The sequence below is a fragment of the Silene latifolia genome, chromosome 1 (assembly GCF_048544455.1).
Source record: "Silene latifolia isolate original U9 population chromosome 1, ASM4854445v1, whole genome shotgun sequence".
In the NCBI taxonomy this organism is placed as follows: Eukaryota; Viridiplantae; Streptophyta; class Magnoliopsida; order Caryophyllales; family Caryophyllaceae; genus Silene; species Silene latifolia.
The window spans coordinates 116,413,429-116,436,110 of record NC_133526.1 but is presented as its reverse complement, the minus strand read 5'-3'; the positions used below and the strand labels follow the sequence as shown (position 1 = coordinate 116,436,110).

The 22,682-nt window shown below is 39.2% G+C and overlaps 2 protein-coding genes and 1 long non-coding RNA gene across 4 annotated transcripts; 1 reads left to right on the top strand and 2 right to left on the bottom strand.

Moving 5' to 3' along the window:
• On the bottom strand, positions 1–17,494 carry LOC141608563 (uncharacterized). Of its 2 annotated transcripts, none has more exons than XM_074427906.1 (6): positions 17,252–17,494; positions 17,067–17,163; positions 1,096–1,168; positions 795–1,009; positions 600–672; positions 1–250 (listed from the first exon to the last, which is right to left on the bottom strand). In XM_074427906.1, the coding sequence occupies exons 1-6, from the start codon at positions 17,278–17,280 to the stop codon at positions 96–98; spliced, it is 642 nt and encodes a 213-aa protein (XP_074284007.1). In that variant the 5' UTR covers positions 17,281–17,494; the 3' UTR covers positions 1–95. The 2 variants fall into 2 exon arrangements, with proteins under 2 accessions (XP_074284007.1, XP_074284010.1); XM_074427909.1 differs by having other exon boundaries at positions 795–1,006.
• Positions 6,841–15,821, top strand: LOC141608572 (uncharacterized). Its single transcript, XR_012527016.1, has 3 exons — positions 6,841–11,364; positions 11,719–11,867; positions 15,190–15,821. It is a non-coding gene; the product is annotated as an uncharacterized LOC141608572 (long non-coding RNA).
• A 405-nt stretch (positions 17,495–17,899) lies between the features above and the next one.
• Positions 17,900–22,473, bottom strand: LOC141608558 (adenine DNA glycosylase). Its single transcript, XM_074427900.1, has 7 exons — positions 21,950–22,473; positions 21,104–21,163; positions 19,791–19,910; positions 19,609–19,706; positions 18,893–19,431; positions 18,671–18,777; positions 17,900–18,421 (listed from the first exon to the last, which is right to left on the bottom strand). The coding sequence occupies exons 1-7, from the start codon at positions 22,370–22,372 to the stop codon at positions 18,332–18,334; spliced, it is 1,437 nt and encodes a 478-aa protein (XP_074284001.1). The 5' UTR covers positions 22,373–22,473; the 3' UTR covers positions 17,900–18,331.
• Positions 22,474–22,682: the final 209 nt, after the last annotated feature.

The window sequence follows — 22,682 nt, the reverse complement described above, 5'->3', positions numbered from 1 at the left end:
TGAGTTGAATGAACTCAACTGCGGCTCAATCAAATTGCATATATTGGGAGGACGTGTAATCATTACATTGGGAGGAAAAACATTGAAAACGGAAATCATTGTTTCCAAACAGGAATGATCCCTTGAGCTGCCAATCGCTTCTCAACCCAAAACACAACTTGTTTGGCTGTTGGCTTCTTCTCATCAACTAGGAAAGGTTCCACAGTGCTCACTTCCGACCCATACGACGACAGCGAAAATCCCTTTGGACCTGTCCAAAACAAACCCAGATAAAATTATGTAATACAAAATTAGAGATAGTTGATGACAAGATTAACTACGGATCATTCTACTCTTCCCTACTTCAAATGACGAATCAAAGAACAAAGAGCTAGTTTATGTACCAACAAGTATATGGGCCCAAAAACTAAGTTAAGCATTCACTACTCAACCCGATTGAATTAAAGAGTCCAAGAGCCAGTTTATGTACTATCACTGATGTGTTGCAAGTTACAATACCAACTTGGTGAAAACATGAGTAAAATATACGTGTTGCCATAGACTGCATAACCGCTTTTCGACATTGATATATTCCTACATTCTACTTCCAAACATGATACCTGTAAGATTTCCATCAGGGAAGAAGGCCCAAAAGGTGTAGGGTTTTCCATTTTGCAGAAATGAACCTTGGAGCTGGTCATTGTGGAACCACAAAAGCAAAGTATAACAACTTAGCAATACATCTTCATCTGTAAGATTTACAATGAAGTACATACAGTATAATGGTGCATTAACAGATAAAGAAAGGGCCTAACTTGATTATCCTTATAGACCAACTCAAGTTCTGTTATGTCTTGCTGGCTTTCGAGAATTGATCGTAGAGAAGGAATCACATCTTCCTCCATCATCTCGGGTAATGCTTTTAGTGCTACTTTCGCTGCAGGTTTTGGCTTGGCAGGTGTGGTCGTTTGTTCTGATTTCACTTCGGGCTTTGTTTCGGGCTTTCCTTCCTTTGTTTCAGAAGAAACTACTAAAAAGATATTGGATTAATTATAGAAACTCTCTCTCATCATTCAACATGAAATGTTGGCTGATTTGTAAGATTAAAAAGATCACCTGTTGGAGTAGATGATTCTTGAACAGCCGAGCATACAATGGGTTTGCGTGCAGCTGATTTGGTAATCGCAAGCTAAAGCAGTGTTTATATGTCAGTTACATAAAAATTAACAAAAGTAAGTACTCAAATAGGACCATTGCATGATGTACAATGGCCTTGATGTTATGCACCTTTTTTTATGCTAGCAATAAAGAATGTGTTTGTTGTATATTCATGAAGAGTAATGTACATCAATATTTATAGTTACAAGAAGGGACAAGATCCTACAAATTAACAATTAGACTAGGAAACAATAATTTGTTAAGGTAACAAATAAGCTAATAATATGCACAATATAAGGAATCAATCGGCTGTGATATGGTTGCTATAATCATGGGATTATGGTTGACTTGATGTGGAAGGATTATCTTCAATATTCCCGCTCAAGATGGACGGGCGTTGGCGAAGTCCGATCTTGGATGATAACTCAGTAAAGCGCGGTTTATGGAGGGGTTTCGTAAGTGTGTCAGCAAGTTGATCAGTACCGTTGATATGTTGAACACGAATAAGGCCGAGACGGACTTGCTCTTTAACGAAGTGAAAAGAGAGCGCGAGATGCTTCATTCTTGAATGGAAAACGGGGTTGGCGGAGTAATGAGTGGCAGAGAGATTATCACAAAAGATGACGTGAGGGCGAGGGATATGAATACCGAGCTCCTGAAGAAGGGATGTCAGCCAAAGAAGTTCAGCAGTCGTGTCTGCGACAGCCCTGAACTCAGCTTCAGTGGACGATCGTGAGACAACTCTTTGTTTTCGTGATGACCAGCTGATCGGGTTAGAGCCAAGATAGACAATCATACCAGAGGTTGAGACATAATCATTCGTATCACCACCATGGTCTGCATCGCAGTAAGCGTGGAGGCGAAGAGGGGTCGATTTGGTGAGCTGAACACCGAGGTGGAGAGTACCTCGAAGGTAGCGAAGTAGTCTCTTTAAGGCGGTCCAGTGAAGAGTGGTAGGATGAGTAAGGAATTGGGCAAGTTTGTTAACGGAGTAGGCAATGTCGGGTCTTGTAAGGGATAAATATTGGAGACTACCAATGATGGCGCGGTAGTCTGTTTCGTTGTCTTTGGGTTGGTTTGGTTCGGCAGTAGGTGGAGGGTGTGGAAGCATGGGTGTGGATGAAGGGTTGCAATCTTGGTAGTTGAACTTGTGTAATAGGTCGGAGAGATATTTTGTTTGGTTGAGGTGAAGACCAAGTTTTGTAGGAGTGACTTCAATACCAAGGAAGTAGGATAATGGACCAAGGTCTTTTAATGAGAATTTGGTTGAAATTTGTTTGATGAAGGCAGTGATATGGTTTGCATTAGGACCGGTGACAATGATATCGTCAACATAGACGAGGACGAGGAGGGTTGTTTGGGCCGTGACAAGAATGAAGAGGGACGGGTCAGAAATCGAGTTTTTGAAGCCGTTGGTAAGTAAGTAGTTTTTGAGTTCGGTGTACCAGGCTCTTGGGGCTTGTTTGAGCCCATAAAGAGCTTTGTTGAGTTTGCAAACATAATCGGGTTTGTTTGTGTCAACGAAGCCCGGGAGTTGAATCATGAAAACAGTGTCAGTGAGATTACCTTGAAGAAAAGCATTATTGACATCAATTTGTCGTAGATGCCAATTTTGAGAAACAGCGATGGTGAGAATTAGTCGTATTGTTGTGGGTTTAATAACGGGACTGAAGGTTTCCGAGTAATCAATACCCGGCCTTTGATGAAATCCTTTAGCAACAAGTCGAGCTTTGTGTTGTTTTAAGCTTCCATCCGGATTGTACTTAATTCTATATACCCATTTGCAGCCAATTAGGTTTTGAGCTTGAGTTCGGGGTACGAGTGTCCAAGTTTGGTTACGAAGGAGTGCTTGGTGTTCATCAATCATGGCGGTACGCCATCGTGGATCAACGAGAGCTTGTTTTGTTGTTGTCGGTGTGGTGTGAGTAATGGGCGAGAGAGCTAGCTTAGCATAACGAGGGTTAGGGCAAGTGATGTTGTTGGATAGGCGGGTGTTGTGACGGTGAAATGATGGTGGAGGTGGCGGTGGTGGGGTGGGGGGCGAGTGAGGGGTGGTAGAGGACATTGTAGAGGTAGGCGTGTTTGGGGAGGAGGAAGGGGAATTGGGGGTGGGGTCAGATGGGGTAACAGGGGTGCGTGGTGAGAGAGGGGATTGGGTCGTTGTAGTATGGGTCGGGTCAGGAGGGTTAGGGAGTGGAGTTGGGTTAGGAGGGGTTGTCGTGGTGTGAGGTATGCGAAGGTCGAGAAGAGGAAGTGTAAGGGTACACCATCGATCAGTGGAAGGAGGGGCGGATGGTGCGGTTTTGGAGAGGGTGGGATATGGGAATTCGTTTTCTATGAAACGAACATGACGAGAAGTATATAGCTTGCGAGATGAAGGGTCATAGAAAAGGTATGCACTTTGTGTGGTGGAATAACCAACAAAGATACATGGCGTGGAGCGGTTTTCGAGCTTATGGGTGGTGTATGGACGGAGCCAAGGAAATGAGAGACATCCAAAAGGGCGAAGTTTCTGATAGTTTGGAGGTTGATTATGGAGTATTTCGTAGGGTGATTTGTTTTGAAGGGTTGAGCTAGGCAATCGGTTGATAAGATAGGCGGCTGTTGAAAAGGCCTATGGCCAAAAGGTGGTTGGAAGATGAGCGTTGGTTAGAAGGGCGAGCCCGGTTTCGAAGATGTGTCGATGACGTCGCTCTGCAAACTCGTTATGCTCGGGTGTATGAGGTGGCGAAGTGAGATGGGTAATGCCATTGTCAAGAAGATCGGGATTTAACTTTTTGTATTCCCCACCATTATCGGAATAAAATTGCGGAATTGGTTTATTGAAATATTTTTTGACAATAGATTTAAAACGATGAAAGGTGATTAATGTGTCGGACTTATTTTTAATGGGATATAGCCAAAAATAGTGGCTAAAATGATCGACGAAAATGATATAATATTTAAAATGATCATGGGAGAGTAGAGGCGCAGTCCACACGTCTGAATAGACGAGGTCGAGAGGAGCTTGCGAGGTGAGTGTTGAAACGGAAAACGGTAATTTTTGACTTTTATTTATTAGACAAGCAGTACAATGAGAAAAATTGGAAATATATAAATTGAAATTGGTGTTTAATAATTTTAAAGTGGCATTGGAAGGGTGCCCAAGACGGTGATGCCAAGAGCTTGAGGTTGCGAAGTAAGCTTGGGTTGGAGGTGACGGAGTCCATTCATAGGAGCCTTCACGGAAGTGGCCTTGAAGGAGTGTTTCCCCCGTCTGTTTTTCCTTAAAACAAAAAGAATCGGATGAGAAATAAGCAATAGCATTATTGTCTTTACAAAATTGAGAAACTGAAAGTAATTTACGAGATATGGTTGGAACAACTAAGACATTATTGAAATGAAGAGATCGATAAGAGAATGAACCATGATGGGTTATTTGAAGCGAGGATCCGTCTCCAATAATTAGGTCATCGGGTCCATCGTAGGAGGTGTGGAGGGAGAGGGTGTTTAGGTCATCGACAATGTGGTGCGAAGCACCACTGTCGACAAGGTAGGAGGCAGAGGACGGGTTCGAGGAGGCCGAGGCAGTATGGGCATAGGGTCGATTCTGCCTAGTTGGTGGAGGAGGAAATGTGACATTGGGATAGCCGCGCTTAAAGTCGGGGCAGTCAGAGATGACATGACCCTTGTTGCGACAGTATTGGCATCGACCTAAAATGGGCTTTGGGACTTGGGTGTTATTTTGGGTGGGTTGTGGGTAGCGAGATTGATTCGAGGAGTGATAGGTGGTGCGGTTTTGGGTGGCTGGTTGTTGATAGCGTGGGGCAGAGGGGGTGTAGTGACGGGCAGTGGCAGCATGAGCGGAGGGGTTGAAGGTGGTAGTCGAGTTTTGTTTGTGGATGATGAGTTCGTGGTTGATGAGTTTTTCGTGCAAGGCTTCGAAGGTGATGGGTACATCTCGTGCGCGAACGGCATCGATGACAGATTTATATAGGGTTTGGTCGAGACCATCGAGGATTTGGGAGGTGATATCCTCGTCGTCGACGGGTTTTCCTAGTTGGGCTAGATTGGCAGCGCAGTTTTTGATCTCGAGCATATAGTCCGAGATTGATTTGTCACCAAGAGTGATGTTACGAAGACGGGTTTTTAATTGAAGTATGTGGCCGCGAGAGGGGTTTGCGTAGGTTGTTTCGAGAAGGGTCCAGGCGGCGTAGGAAGTGGTTGCATCGAGGATAATGGGTGAGACCGAGTCAGCAAGGGTTCCAGCAAGAGCACCCAAAATGAGTTGGTCTTGTTTGAACCATGTGTTAAAGGCAGGGTTTGGTACGGGGTCGGGGTTGGGTTTGGATTCTGTGGGTGTGGGTGTGGTTGTTTTTGGTGGTGGTGTGGATGTGCCATCGAGAAAACAGAATAAGCCGAAACCTTGAAGGAGTCGGGTGATCTGAAATCGCCATGATCGGTAGGTGGTGGGTGTTAGTTTTGTGCAGGTAGGGAAGGAGATGGACAAAAGGGATTTTGTTGGTTCATCGACATTCGGAATTAGGGCGTTGGATTGGTTGGCCATGGGTACATGAATGACGAGTACAAGAACAAGAAGCGAGGTTAGGATCGATATTGGAGTTGATACCATGTAAAGAATGTGTTTGTTGTATATTCATGAAGAGTAATGTACATCAATATTTATAGTTACAAGAAGGGACAAGATCCTACAAATTAGCAATTAGACTAGGAAACAATAATTTGTTAAGGTAACAAATAAGCTAATAATATGCACAATATAAGGAATCAATCGGCTGTGATATGGTTGCTATAATCATGGGATTATGGTTGACTTGATGTGGAAGGATTATCTTCAATATGCATGATGTACAATGGCCTTGATGTTATGTACCTTTTTTTATGCTAGCAATACTATGTTGCTCCGTCTAACACGATCTTACACAAGACTAACTTTTTTTTTTACAATGGTGAAAATATTTTACATTCCAGTATTATGGTTCTCTTAACCATGTTAATATACACCAACATAAAACAAAGCATGATGTATAATGTTTTACACAAGACTAATTAAACAACATTTTAGAGTCAGTTTCTAATTGCATAATCAAACCAAACCAAACCAAATTGTTCCTGTTATTCAAGGGTGACATACGGATCGGCAGTTAAATACGTAGTACGGAACAATAAAATATCCACTAACTCCCACTCAGCCACTCTTCCTTATCAATTGACAATTATCATCCGTTCGTTTCTTCCTTGAACTCTATTAAGAACCCTTTGATGAATCTGAAAGGCTGCCGCATCAATAACCACCGCAGCGATGCTTTTCTGCGACGACAATGATCAACTTCATTCTCTCGATTACAATTGTTGTCGGTAATTCCTTTTTTTTTCCTTTAGAATTGTTTTAGTTGATACGGAGTGTTTTTGTAGATGTGATTTAATTTGGGGATTACTTAATAGTTTTCCCTATTTGCGAAATTGATTGGTTGTGCAAATGCATCAAATTAACTAATCGAGATTTAACCTGATCAATGATTGTTGGAAGTGTTTCTTCAAGAGAAGCTATTTTCCATCCCACATTGGTAAGTGAGTTCTTCAGCAAGCCCAGTTGGAGTTTTATGGTTTATAAGTGATCACCTTAGTTGCACTACTAATAGGTGTAGTAGAATCAAGTGGTGTTACTCCAGTTGTAGCCGGGTTAAACCTTGAATCTTGCAGAAATGCAGGAGTTGAGAGGTCTCGGGTTCGACTACTAGTTGGGGCGATGATCTTGGCCACTGCAGCCCCCGAAGGGGTGGCTTACATGGTCCATGTGGTGGTGCAGGAATGCATGAGCCCGAGGGGGATTCAACCCCCTCGTCATCCCAAAAAAAAAAAATAGGTGTAGTAGAGAAGGGGCACCTTTTGGATGTGAGCTCACTTATTCTCCACATTTTTTGCACAATTTCCGAAAACTGAATGCACAGTCTTCTATAAGGATTACTCAGTCTTGTAAACTAAATTGAGTGTTGCCTTCTCCATGCTAATTGTGCGGTTTTTTAAAAAACAAATTACAAGACGATATTTAATACGCCTCTAGATCCTCCCTTTTGTACCTATATATACTACTTATTTTGTCATTCCAAAATATACAACAATTGTTCTCTCTTCTATTCCTCTCTAAATATTTCTCTAGTATAAAACTGATATTTGGCAACGTTCTGCAAGAAGTCCTCATTCTGAGTCTTTGTCGTACACCTTAGACTCGGACTAAGTCGGACGTCGTGTACCCTGGGGGTTGGTTGCCGAGAGACCGTGTGTATCGAGCGGGGAAAATTCAACTTTAGGGCAGTGATTCTCGTCACACTACGACAAAATCTCTCCTATATTCCATAAGATATATTGTTCTTTGTTTTCGTAATAGTCATACCGCCTACAATCTAAAGTTGAATTTTTTACTTTTAGCAAAACCTTTAATTAACGAGGCTATAAACTCTTTGTTTTCGTAAGCTGTCATTTTTGCTTTTTGTATTGTGATATTTTAATTTGTTCGAGCCTAGACACAGGTTGCTGACATGAGCAATATTGATGGTAAAAATGAGAACATGATAAACTTGGATTTTGCTATTAGCCGGTCATAAGCACCCTTTGTCGTTTAAATATTTCATAAGAAGACGAATACAAATGAGAACAAAGAACCTGTATGTACCAGGAAACAAGTATTTGGTAGTCTCTGATTTTTCTTTGTCAAAATCCATATTTGTTTTTCTTAATGTCAACAGTTTTGGAATTTGGAAGAATGATATTGACGTGTGAGTAATTATAATGTACGGAATATCGAGTTGCTAATATTCTCAAGGCTTAATTTTCCTACATAATACTATATCAAATTTGGATTGAGTAATCTTTTATAGATATAATTATTTAGTCAAATATTTCACTAAAAAAAAAAAAAAAAAAAACTTGTCAGTGTTGAACAATTGTTTCAATTCTTGGTTGGTTTTGCTTAATTCCATGATATGGTGGTTCTAGTACTTAAATTGTTGAACGTAATGGTAAACAAACAACGAGTATATTTACTATTTCAATCAACGAATATTTATACTCGGGTATATATAATGAGTCATTTGCGTAGATTGTTTTCTTATTCGGTTGGTGTTCAAGTGGTAAAAATGTTTAAATATGATGTGCTTATAACAATGTTTTGGTTAGCATGTTTGAGTATCTATGCTTTGTCATTACGCAAAGTTTGTGATACCTAATTTACCTCTTGATTTTGCTAGATATAATGGTAATTTGAATATGTGACTCGTGTATTATATTTATTATTACTCCGTATTATGTTTGTTGCTGCACCCGAAGATAAGGATCGAACATATGTCGGTATATGATTATATTGTATGAGGCAAACTCGAGTTCTTTCTTATTTTTTAGTATGAGACAAATTTTGCTTTTTTATATGATTTACCGAATAAAGTAAGTACGTGACCTAACAAAATGTGTGTGTAAAACCTAATAAATTTTGTGTGACGGTCTCATATACATTCTCAGACATTTGTGAATATTTTACTATCTTGTGTTGTCACTTGTGTATGTCGTGACAACATGTGGGGGAGTAGATTACTGCTCTACCTGTCTTTTGAGTAAACTTTGTAAAGTTGTTTCCATCCTCTCTAATTCATGAAATATGTATCCCTTATGTGATATACTTGGATATACATGGAGAGTGTTAAAAGAAATTAGTGTACGATATTGTGCAAGACAACTTTGAATCTAATAAACTTTGATATGTATTGTTGGTTAAGACGACAATGAATTTTTGGCATCTTGTTTATGAGTTTAATAGATACCTATATGACAATGTTGGAAAATTGATGACATGTGTAATCTTTCATCATTGTGCTGAATTCCTGATTGCTAGCCGAGCCTAAGATATTGACCTATTTCACTACTTTGATGTTTTATTGTTGAGCAGGACGTTTTATTAACATTGTCAATTCCTATGAGCATGATTGGTCTGATTAGAGGATGTTTGCTTATTCAAGGCTTTGAGGTAAGAAGGGGATTGTGGGGGTGTCCGGTAAAGGGAAGACTCGACTGCCCTTAGTTTATTCGTAAGACAATTGAGTTTCAGTGTTAAAAGTGGTGATAATTACATATTACATGGGATTGATTAACAGACATACTAATATTGAGATTATTTGTATAAACTTGTTTCTCTGTTTATGAAATTTATGAATGGTTGTCTGGTAATACATGTTGGAGTAATTACTTTTTATTTGGTATAAATGTTTATTTTGAACCAAGAAGAGGTAAAAGACGCATAATCTATATTTATTTGGTTTTGATTTTGCGATGTTTCTTTAACGGAAGTTGGTGATGATGGGAACACTAAGATATGAGCTTTTAATTAAGACATATACTTGAGTTTACATTCATATATATGATGTTTGTATGCGTTATGAGAGATATGATATAGCTTATGTCGTTGTTATAGGTGATAGACACCATGATTTTTTGTAAGCTAATCCACGAAAACAATTGTATCTTTGCGAATGAGTTTGCAAGTTAATTGAATGTCGAATAATCATGATATTTATTTGACTTTGGAAAACGGTGTCTTTCATAATGCTATATCATGCAAGTTATAGATGCATAATTGCATTGTTGAATATGTAATGGAGTATGAATATATTGTGAAAAATTTGCAGGATAAAAAGCTGAATGGCTAAGTGGTTATATTCCTTTGTGGGAATATTTTAACTCCATTAATTCTCATGCATCATAATCTGAAGCATCCGATTTTTTGGCAGATTATCAAGAGTGATGGATAATCTGATCAAATAGTGTGTTCAAAAAGGCTGTGAATTGTAAGTGGATATTGAGATCCCTTACACAATGTACGTACGTAAATTGTGAAGAGGATATTGAGATCCTCCTACCAATGGCCATGGTAGAAGTTAGTGCTGGAGTGAGCACAAGGAATGGGTTTAAAGCCTATTTGGGAGTGAATTGTGACGGAGCTCCTCGACTTGGGTTTAACCAAGTTCAATGGGTTAAACAAAGTCACGAGGATATCATGTTGTAATACTACTACCATTCCTAATTTTAATAAAACATGATGTAGTATTTATTTTATATATGGGGTTATAACTGTCATGGGAGGAAGAATGAGCTAAGCTCTTAATAAGTCCATAAACCTGATGGACTTACCTATGTGAATGTGGAGGAAATGTCCTACCTCCTATGAGGTTCGTAGGCTTTACGACCTCTAGAGCGGTTCACGAGATCTCAGGCATGTGAGGGGCACCTTTCATGACATTTCGCGAGGACGAACGCGGATTCGAATGCACGTTTGTGTGCAGTTATCTGTTACAAACCACCGTGGAGAGTCCAATGCCAAGAGCAACTCGATACGGCTGTAGCAGGTAATTGTATGCACTGGGTGACAATTCAATTCCTCAAGAACATTGTCATCTTAAGACTTACGTTCCGTTGCTTTATATCAGCTAATTCTTTTCTTCTTTTGAATCATCTGGAGGATTGTTAAAAGTGGTACTTCAAAAGAAGCTATTTTCCATCCCACATTGGTAAGGGAGTCCTTGACCAAGCCCGGTTGGAGTTTTATGGTTTATATATAAGTGATCACTTTAATTGCACTAGGTGTAGTAGTGAAGGGGCACCTTTTGGGTGTGAGATCACATTTTTTTCCATATTTTTTGCACAATTTCCGAAAACCGAATGCACAGTCTTCTATAAGGATTACTTAATCTTCTAAACTGAGTGTTGCCTTCTCCATGCTAATTGTGCGGTCTTTTAAAAAACAAATTACAAGACGATATTTAATACGCCTCTAGATCCTCCCTTTTGTACCTATATATACTACCTATTTTGTCATTCCAAAATAAACAACAATTATTCTCTCTTCTATTCCTCTCTAAATATTTCTCTTGTATAAAGCTGATATTTGGCAACGTTCTGCAAGTAGTCCTCATTCTGAGTCTTTGTCGTACACCTTAGACTCGGACGTCTTGTAACCCTGAGGGTTGGTTGCCAAGAGGCCGTGTGTATCTAGCGAGGCAAATTCAACTTTAGGGCAGTGATTCTCGTCACGCCACGACAAAATCTCTCCTATATCCCGTAAGATTTATTGTTCTTTGTTTTCGTAATAGTCATACCGCCTACAATGATGGCAGGTTGGATTAGTGTCACCACCGAAACAAAACTTTTCTCTGGCGAAAATGAAGATGGCGGCATTATTTGGTATTGTTTTCGATTGTTTTAAGTTTCAGATTCTAACGTTTTGATTGATTGTGATTTAAGGTGAATGTTGGACCATTAATTTAGTTTATTTGAAATGATTGACCATCGAATAGGGATTTTGATTGAGTTTTAATCCTGAATTAAAGTACGATTGAACGTATGTTAACTGTTGCAGACGAGTATAAATTCCATAGTTTATATGCAGAGCTTCAATTAGTATACTACTACCATTTCTTTTCGATTTATGAACATTTCATGTAATTTCTTTCGATGTTATTATAAGGTTTCACTAAAATTTGGGCCAATGACAACTTTTCATGTTACGGAGTATAATTTTCTAAACTATTATGTCAGGTAAATTCGACCTTAAAGAATAAGGGAGCAGCAACAAAGAAGCCAGTGTTTTGGCGTCGAGTCCTTTATATACGTTGCTTCTTCTTATCCATTCGATTAACCGGTATACAATCTAATCATCCATCAAGTTTTGTATATCTTTTTGAAATGTAGTTAAAAATTTGTGGAATACGTTATTTCATATTCATTTTATCAAAGTAATCAACACGTCTTTATATTTTATGATTATTGGTAAATGTTGAAATCTTTGATCAGAAGAAATTAGGAACTCGACATCGTTCAAATGCGCCAAAATGTTTTATTAAAGCTTTTTCTCTACTGCGACTGTTTACTAATTTTTCAAATTCTAATTCAGTTACTCCATCCTTTCAATTTGAGTTCTGATGAACTCAAAATTCCTCTCTAAAATAAGGGGACTTGGATTTGAGGGGAGGGGATATAATTTCGATTAGTAAAACTGTAGTTTCTATTGTTTTATTTACACGGTATATGTGATATGTTTAGTTTTAAATGAGTGTGAAAAACTAATTTTAGGTTCCTATGTTTTTTATTTTACACGGAAGTTGTTGTAAATCTAAATGCATTGGAATGTTTAACTTTTTTATTTGTTCACAACAGAGGACCTTATCCAATTTGCTTCAAAGAATGAAGCTTCTTGAAATTTATTATTATTTTTTTTTTTTTTTTGACAACAATAAACCGATTATATTAAAAAAACAAGTACATAAAAGTTTCTAGCCTGTAGCTAGACTTACAGACCAGGAAGGATAAAGAACAAGTAAGTTGCGGATTTCATGTAAAGAATTCCGCACACATATTGGTACCGACAAATTAGCCGCGTAACGGAAGATAGTTGTCGACAAGAAACCTTGAAGGTGAGAACCGTAGCCCGAAGAGTGGGCACGACGCATAGCTAATAGAAGAGCTCTAGTAGATGCTGCAAAATAGGAACGGACTCGGATCGTAGTGAGAGTAGTAGAAGTATGAGTAGTAGTCCTTAAAAGGATTCGAAATGGAGCAATTTAAATCTGTTCTTTGGTGTTGATCCGCTAATCAAAACATAGAAAGAGACATTGCTGGTGAAGTGGTTGTGGTGATTGGACAAAGACAAGAGAGTTTGGTCACCTTTGGAGAGGATACGAACAGAGAAGACCAAATACCGGGAAGTTGGGTATGGGAAGCGGCGAGGTGATCCGTAAGATGACATATACGCCTTGGATCCATCGGGCCATCCTGAAAAACCACCGAATTCCGAACTGTCCGGATGGCCGAAGAACACAAATGAAATAAAGTAGACGGTTATCCGAAGTAGAGGATTGACGTTGAAGATAGGAGAGAAAAACGAGCGGCGGGTAAAGGGGATGGTAGGATTTTTGAAGTGTTAATTCCAAGCGCAGAGGATTTCCATATATGTTGTGTTACCGTACATGAACGGAATAAATGCTCCGTAGTCTCTGGTGAAGAGTGACATAGGTGGCAAAGAGGACTCGAGTTTGCACCCTCGACACCAAATTTACATTCGTTGCGAGAATGTTGTGCGCCAATCTCCATAGTAGAAGTGGGAACTTAGTTGAGGCGCGCAACTTCCATATGAGTTTCCACGGGAACTTATTGGCAAAAGATAGAGTAGGTGAGCGGAAACCTTAGACCATAGGAAATAGTAACCGATTTAGTAGAATAAGTGCCATCCTCCGTAAATTTCCGAAAGGAAGTCATCAATTTCGAGTGCAGAGAGGAGGCTCCATAGTGATGATTTCCTTAGCACACCGAGCGTCAAAATAACGAAAAAAAAACTGCACTGGATTCCGGCCGCTGAAGGGAGCAAAAGGGCAGATAAAGACGGAGGAGGAGTCGTCGCAGAGGGGTGGATAGAGGGAAGCTCACCGTGTATCCAACGGCTCGACCAAAGATTAATCAGTTTACCATTTCCAATTTTCCAGCATAGGGCTGGTGTAGAAGCAGCTACCGCACGACAAATGCCGGTCCATAAAAAAGATGGTTGTGAGATGCGAGATTTTGCTGTTTGGGATGGGCAAGTCGCGCCATATTTTGGAACCAAATACTGGCGGTTAAACCGAAGGGTGAGATTTAATTCGCCAAAAATTTTTAAGAAGCGAGGGCGACTTAAAATAAAGGTGTTTTTAATGCCAAGACCTCCACAATCCCTAGGTGCTTGCAAAACTTCTCTTGAAACCCAGTGGATGGAATGACGTTTCCAGTCATTGCGCCACCAAAAAGCGGCAATCAGAGAATCAATCTTACGACATATCCCAAGGGGAATAGGAACAGTAGCCATTACATGATTAAGTGAGGCAAGCAGAATTGCAGAGATGACGATCAACTTACAAGGTTGGCTAAGATGAAGTGATGACCACGAGGCAATGCGCGTTGTCAGCTTGTCAAGGAGAGGGTGGAAAGCCTGAGATCGTTTACGTGGGATATCAACCGGCACACCTAAGTAGTTGCCAAAAGAGCTAGTAGTCGTCATCTTCAGAATTGAAGACAAATGCGATCGAAAATCGGAAGGCGCGTTAGGGCTGAATTTTAGGAAGGATTTATTCAGATTTATCATCTATCCCGAAACAAACTCGAATTCCTTGAAAAGATCCCGTAAAACCTCAAAAGAGGCAGAAGTAGCTTTACAACATAGGAGAGCGTCGTCAGCATAAAAAAGGTGAGAAATAGTAGGGGCATATCTTGAAATCTTGAGGCCCAGAAGATTGCCAGCTTTCTCAGCTTTAGTCAGCTGTCGAGATAAGATTTCCATACAAATAATAAAAAGATAGGGTGATAAAGGGTCACCCTGACGAAGACCGCAAGAGGAGCGGAAGGACGCAGAGGGCTCACCATTAATGAGAACCCTATACGAGACCGTGGAGATACACTCCCAAATTAGATTTCGCCAAACCGAAGGGAACCCCATATGGCGCATGACAGCCATAAGAAAATGCCATGAAACCCGATCAAATGCCTTATGCATATCAAGCTTAAGAACAGCGTAACAATTAGAACCCTTCTTAGACTTATTCACATAATGTAGTATCTCATGTGCAATGATGCAGCTATCAGACATAAGACGACATAAGACGACCTGGTACAAAAGCCTGTTGAGTATCCATCAGGCCCTGGAGATTTCGAACCATCCATACTTCGGAGCGCGCGTAGGACATCAGAAGCTGTGAAAGGTGAAGTCAGCATGGAGCTTTCAGCAGAGGTAAGAGACGGAAGCTCAAGAGATGACAGAAAAGCATCAAAATTATCGGGGGAATGCATGAGATGGAGGTGGTGCGGCGCCTAGAGATCACGAAGGTAAGAGAGTACCTCAGCTTCAATATCAGATGGTTCATGAAGCCATTCCCCTGAAGGAGTTCGAAGAGCGAGCAGCCGTTGCTTAGACGATCTTTGTTTAACTCTATTAAATAAGAATCTAGACGGGAGGCCATCCAAAATTGAAATTTATTATAATGCTAGGTTGATGCTAATGTGGCCACGCCCGAGGAAAAGGAGAAGTACATCTTGGCTTCAAATGTCCCTCCCTGATGTGTGGAAAGTAAATGTTGCTGCAGTGATATCTGGTGAGGTGGGATGCGGGCTGGGTATGGTTATCTGAGACCATATGGGTGTGGTTAGGCATGTTGGTGTATAGCAATTGAGACAAATATGGGATGTTGATGTTGTCGAAGCAAAGGCTGCTCACTTAGGAATGATCATGGCCAGGCTAATTAGGATACAAAAGATGATCATTGAATTTTAGCAAATGGGAATACAAAAGGTGATCATCGAATCTGATCGTAGAAAGTTCGTCAAGTATCTAGAGGCCAGTAAGACAAAAGGTAGCTACTTTGGAAATATTGTCGGAGAGATTCTTTTTGTTAATAACTTGTTAATAACTTTTAGCATGTAGAATTAAACTTAAACTTAAACTTTGTTAGGCGGGAGGGTGAAAAGGTCACGCATTGTATGTCTCGTTATTAATGCTCATTAGATTTTTCCACGAGAATTCGGGTGGACATGTGCCCGGATTTGATTGTTGAAATTGTATCGTCTGACTTATTGATGGCTTTTCATAATTAAAGAATAGATCGATCGTTTCCCTAAAAAAATAGAATAAAGCTAAGGAAACTAATTTATTATGACGGAGAATGTATTATGTACTTATAATAATTTAGTTAATAATTCTTAAAATTATTACTTTTGTCGGTATTATTTCGCGGGTGAATATTTCTAGACTTAGGTAGAGATAGATCGAAGTGTGATTGCTCAGCGAGTGATTGATAAACAGAAGCAGATTTCGATTGTTTTAGTTCACAATGAGTGGCGGTGAAGTGTTGAGGTGGCTCAAATGGTCAGATTCTATGTACATATTTCTTGAGAAACCCATTATAAAAAATACTGAACTAATATTAATGATCAACAACAAAAACAAGTCCATAAGGTTTAACATAATTAGTCTATCTCCCACACGTTTGACTCATAGTTGACAGGTTATCGTCACATCACCACGGGTTATAACAACTATTAATGCCACCTTCATGATGAGATCATCACCATACCACTATCAGACGACCACCATCACCAATGTACTCTCTTCACCTCAATTTGTGCCTTCACCACCGATAGCCCCGAAACACCACCCTTCCTAATCACTTCATAAAAGATTTATAGTACGACCTATAGTTGTAAACCTATGTTGATAAACAAGTTTTTATAGTATCCCTTTATAAGCGAGGGTTTTCCAATAACTCATTCTCGATGAGTATATGCATGTGTACCAAATTTTCAAATAACTCATTCTCCATTCTAATTATTTGTTTATCTTTTTTATTCTTTGTAAAAAGTATTTTAGTCAAAGAAAAGACAAAATAATTGAGAAGGAAAAACGTATATTTTCCTTTAATTGGTATCAGATGTATAATGCACGGGTACACACTAGTTAAGTACAAAGCTCAACATGTGTAAGTATTTTCTTAATGCCAAACTTACTATTTTCGAAAGGGCAGATGGGCTAATTTGTGTATGTTGGATCATGTATATATATATGTGAAAAACAGACCTCTAAAGACTCCTGCCATCAATGGCCGCGGAGTATGCGGGAAAGAGAGTTGAGGGAACTTGTATTGTAGGGCAGAAATTTTAAAATTACCAACCCTTCACTGAAAATATCGAAAAACTACGAGACTTGAGAGCACATGTTTCGTATGAATCGTGTCCAAGAGTCTTGTAGAAATCAACATAAGAAAGGGTATCTAAGAGTGTTGTCGAAATTAACATAAGAAAGGGTATCTAAGAAATATGATGAATCAATGAGGACATGTAATATAAGATGCATCAACGGAAAGAAAACATACCCAGGTAACATCAGCGCGAGTTGGAGCTAAAGAGCAACCATTAGAAACCCAAGTGCTTCCATTTGAGTCCAAAGAAGCAGCTTTGAGCAAAGGGATTCTGCAATCTCATGATCAAGTTTACAAGTTCAAAATTTAGGGGATTAAAACTGAGATAAAAACACGGTAAAAGACGATGAAGAAATTACCTTGACACTCCGACAGGTGCAAATGCCATCTTCACTTCGGTTCTCTCGAGTGTGGCTGCTAATTATTCTTAGCTGTTTATCTCAATAAACATGCATAGTTAATTAGTTACTGAGTTTATTTCTTATGCCTGAAAGATGAGCTTTAAGTGTTAAGATGAATACTGAATGAATGAATGAATTCCATTTATATTTTGTTTTTATTAAATAACAGATATCCACAAATTTGGGAAGTTATATGCCACTGAAATTCCATTTATATTTTGTTTTTATTAAAATAAGGATTATTCAAAAAAAAAAAATTTGGGAGTTGATAGACATCCTTTGCCATCCGAAACGGTAAGGTCCCAAAGGTGTGGTCCATTCTTATGAAGGCCAAATCTTGATGTCACCACTTTCAAATGTGTAGCAGTAAGTTTGTATAGACCAACCATGCACACATGTGAATATGTGATAATCACGAGCACACCGTATCTTATAAATTTACCATAACTCGGTACACCATGCTATTGCAAACGACATTACTCCATTGCCGCAATGGCTCATGCCTTTGTGTTGGTCGATAAGGGATCATGTGTACGCTACTTTGCGCTTGCTAATAACACAAAGCTATTTCAACATAGCCAACGATGAAAATTGCGTCATAAAATGCATCAACAATCTGGTACTTAATTGGTACTTTTTAGTGACCCATTTTGCTACACGAGGATTTCCTAGATGAATGATAGAACAATTCAATGATACAGCTGCCTACAGAATCGAGAAATTGCCTGTAAAAACTAGAATTGAATGGTTGATACATGTCGAGAAATTGATGACAAAAACCAGCAACTTGAAGTCCCAATGTATCTCTTGTGATTTCTTGATAGATTTCATCACCCAGTGAGCAAGGGTCATTAGCAAAATCTTACACAAAATGGTCCGACATGGCAGCCTTGAGGTAGACGTCAAAGACCAATAACATACTACATCAAAATTTTAAAACAATAACTCTACTCGAGCGTTTCTGAAATGTGCAGATTGTACGCACACATTTAGAATACCATCTCCACAAACTCCTTGCTTTTGATAAATAAATATCAATCACCTTCCCTTTCTTGATTTTGTGGCTTTCAGTGTGCAAATAGAATTAGTCTGGCTATTTTCTTTGAATTTTTCCACCATTGTGTAAACCTGCAGCCATGATCGGAAAAGAACATGCTTAACTGAAGTGCTCAACTTCTAACTTGAGGTACAGGTCAGAAGAGAGACCAATCATATATCAGCCATCATTATACAAAAACTATAAAAATTCATTTGTAAAGCCAAAAAATTGCAGATAGAAAATACTCATTTTGTTGAGGACAACAAAAAAACAGAAAGGATTTTCACGAGTATCTACAAGAAATTGGGAAGAGAACCGGAAGAACAGGAAAGCATTACCTTCCTTACACCTGATGTCAAGCCCATACTTGAAAGTTCCTTTCTTCCAACACATTTCCAGACCATACTTCCTTCATCTGGCTCGCTTTGCAAGAGATTCAGCCCACCTACATATGTGAGTATACATATATGTGTTTACTAAGTACAAACTACAAACAACAGATATCAGGAAATTAGCAAAGAGTGGAATAGTGACAAGCAGGAAGAAGAAATTACACGGACCTTTTAGTTGTATAACCAAGACTTCAACAAACATCTTCAGTCGTATATGAGAGAAGACATGAACATACTCCCCAACATCATCTCTCAAAATCACTTCATAGTTTTCATTTACGTTCAGATTGAATGATTGCTTTAAGAATTTGTCAATTGTTTTTCTCCTAATTGCCATACTAGCCTCCTTTTCCAGGAGAACAGAAGGAAACTCCCAAAGACCGGCAAGTAAACCTTTCTCAGGCCTCTTAACAAGAAGATACTGATTTGAATTATGGGCATCTTCCACTGAATTCTGGTTCTCTATTATCTCTAGAACACATACAGCCGCTATTTCATTTCTCTGCTTAGCCTTGATGACTTTTGGAGGATAATCAGTGACTATTGGGCCGCCTTGCTGAGATTGTGAAAATGCCTGGCACTGAGTAGAAACAGGGCATTTAGAGCAGCCTGGGCTTGTTGGAGTGCACACTGTGGCACCGAGCTCCATAAGTGCTTGGTTGAAATCTCCAGGTCTACACAGATCGACCAATTGACCTGCTAATCTCCTGGTACATAATAGAATCAGCTGTTGAGAACATGTCATCAAATTTAGGGGTATATTAAATGATTTTGCAAACCAAGAGTACAAATAAAATCTCACTATTAATTTAACATCTGCAGAGTAAGACGATAGAAACAATCATATGACTTTGGTAGCTAAGATATGAAGGCTTTAAACTCACCAAAATTTCTTCACTATCACCGAGTCCTTTGGATTAGCAGATATAGTTCTGAGCCGTGCAAGAACCCTAACAACATTGCCATCTACAAGAGGCACAGACTGAGATAGAAGACTTAGATGCTCAAGCGCCTAACCATAGAGTCCTCTTAATAAACGAAAGTACTCCAATAACAACTTATTCACCTCATTGAATGCAATGGAAGCAATGGCGCCTGCTGTATAATCCCCAATACCAGGGACCTTCTTTAGAGACGATACTGTTCTAGGGAATTGGCCCCCTTCTTCAATAATCTTTTTTGCCCCCTGGAACAAAAGGTGGAATGGAGTCAGAGTGTCAGACAACAATAACATAACATTTCGACCATTTGTTCTCCCTTTGACCATCAGTTTTTCCTCCCTCCCTCTTCTTTTCATGAAGTGCCGAGTGTTCGGGTCTGATGAGGTAGCATTCTAGCTAACAAACGATAAATTTTTATAAGATTTGGATCAGCTATCAAACATTTGCACTGGCTAGCCTACAAGATTCAGTACTGTAGTGACTTGACTTTTAATTTTTCTTTTTTGTTAATCGGCAACATTAAAATTGTTACTGAAATCACTATAGAATCATGCGTAAACTCAATCAAGTTACTAGTAGGAAAAAAGAAACTCCTTAAATAAATAAATAAAAAAATAGAAGGGTTTTTCTCATATATAAATATATTACCCATGTTTGTGCATTCTCTCATTTATACCCCTACTTTTTTCTTACCACCAGACCCCAATTATACCCCTATACTTTTCAACTTATCCCAAACATGGCCTAACAAATTGATTCCGTCAAGTAAGTCCGTTAGTTGACCTCATCCTCTCTTCATACAAGTTCACCATCTCTCACCATTAAACCATCAAGTTCACCATCAACCTCCATATTAACCACCACCGCCAAGCTCTTCCACTGAAACACCGTCGTCTGCCACTATCATCACTTCCCCTCAAACTAGACCATCACAAGAACCCCAACAGCTTGTCGTGCTGCCTCCAAATCACTTTTTCATTCTTGCATTCCACCACTCTCACCACCTTTCCAAAACACCTATCCTCAAATCAAACCACCATAAGACCACCATTTCCACCTTTAACCTTCAAGTCACATCACCATGAGCCCACAACATTCACCAACACCCAAAGTCGCAACTTCACCAGACTCCCAAATCAGACGGCCACCTCACAACACCATCACTCTCTTCACCACAACACTCACCAACCTCAACCATGAATAATAAGTGAGGGAGGAGATAGGGTTGAGATGATGGAGGAGATGAGGTTAAGATGAGGGAGGAGATGAGAAGATGGTGTTAGTTAAGTTAAAGCAGGAAGTTGGAAGGCAACTGACGACTTAAGAAGGGGTATAAATGAGAAAACACAAGAACACAATAATATATATATATATGAGAAAACCCAAAATAGAATTTCCAGGAAAGAGTAAAAATGATAAAAGATATTTGAACGCTTACCTCTAACAAAAACCTAGCTCGCCTGTAATATCCCAAGCCTGCCCACATTTCATTTACCTCCTGCAAAATAGCATGAACGGCAAAAATTAATGCTTCATCTCTCACTCAACAAACTTGAGAACAGCTTTAGTTATGATCCTGCGTTAATCAAACTTCAGCACAAGGTTGCGCTATGCAGTCTTTAAAATCTAAGCTCAAACTATAGTTTGATAAAAATGTCGTTTTGCACCTTGAAAAGTCCAAAATGAGTCCCCCAGAAGTAGTTGAGAACTGTATGATATGAAGATAGTATCCCCCAGCTCCTTCATACTATAACTTACTTGGGTTTACCAACGCTAACCTTTGCGAGAGAACATGCGAACTTACAAGCTACAAACCGTGTGAAAGCAATCTTACGGTCTTACCCATGCTCCAGGAAACGTGTGAAAGTTGTTTCATATCAACTAAACAACAGCCAGCAGGGAGTCTTGTGTGAGAGTGAAACAATTGAGACCGTCTTACATGTGAGACATCTCATCATTCTCATGTACATATAAAGTAGAGTTCAATCTCATATATGTAACAACCATATAAACCCATAAAAAAGAATCACCTACTCATTCCACAAACTCACTTGATAAAGGTCAAATTTTTAGGTTCTTGTGGAGCAAACTCAAACCCAGAACACTACACACAATAAAGCTAATAAAATATATCTCGGAACAAAATGAAGTAAATAAACAAAAGAGAAAATCCGAAAAAAGCAATCTTCTTTTACAACAAAGGTTGAACACAAATAAATGATCAAAGTCATATAGTTGACAGCGTGGGGCCCAATGTAAAAAAGGATTCGAAATGAGAAGGAACCTCAACAGAAGCAAGAGAAAGAAGGTGAAGAGTTGGCCATTTCTCCATCCAACGATTATAATAATCGACAACGGTAGCAACCTGTGTTTGTTGCAACATGACTTCAGAAACCCAAACCCCATACCCTTTTCTATCAACATCATCATCATCATCATCTAATCTCCTCCAAGGCAAATCCCTCTTATTCTTATCATACCAATCCAACATAGAAACCCTAATTTCCCCAATTTCCTGCTCATTGAAATTCAATAAATCCTCAATGTCTGCAACTTGAGCATTTTCTGAGGGTTTTGGGTTTTGACCCCTTTTTCTTTTGGAATTAGTCACAATTTTACTAGATTTACTACTACTTGTTGTTGTGCTCCTGGTTTTAGGCATTGTTAGATACTTACAAGGGTGAAGGGAAGGTGAGAGGGGAGACATAACAAAGGAATTGCGTTTGAATTGTTGGAAACTTTCTTCTTTCTCCCGCCTCAAAGCTCAAAGAGTAGTTCTTTAATCGTAAGAGCATCCGCAACAATGGGGCTCCCCATATTTTCTCTTTCCTTCTCTTATTCGTCCACCTCATTTTCCACCAACTTTTTCATTTACCCTCCACATTTCATAACTACATTTATGCAATAATGAAGCTCCCCAATTCACACACAAACATTTGGGAACCTCCCAAAAGTAACCCAAATTGTCTTGCTTTTTTTTTTGGGACCTTCCCTAAAAACAGTGTAGCCTCAAATAA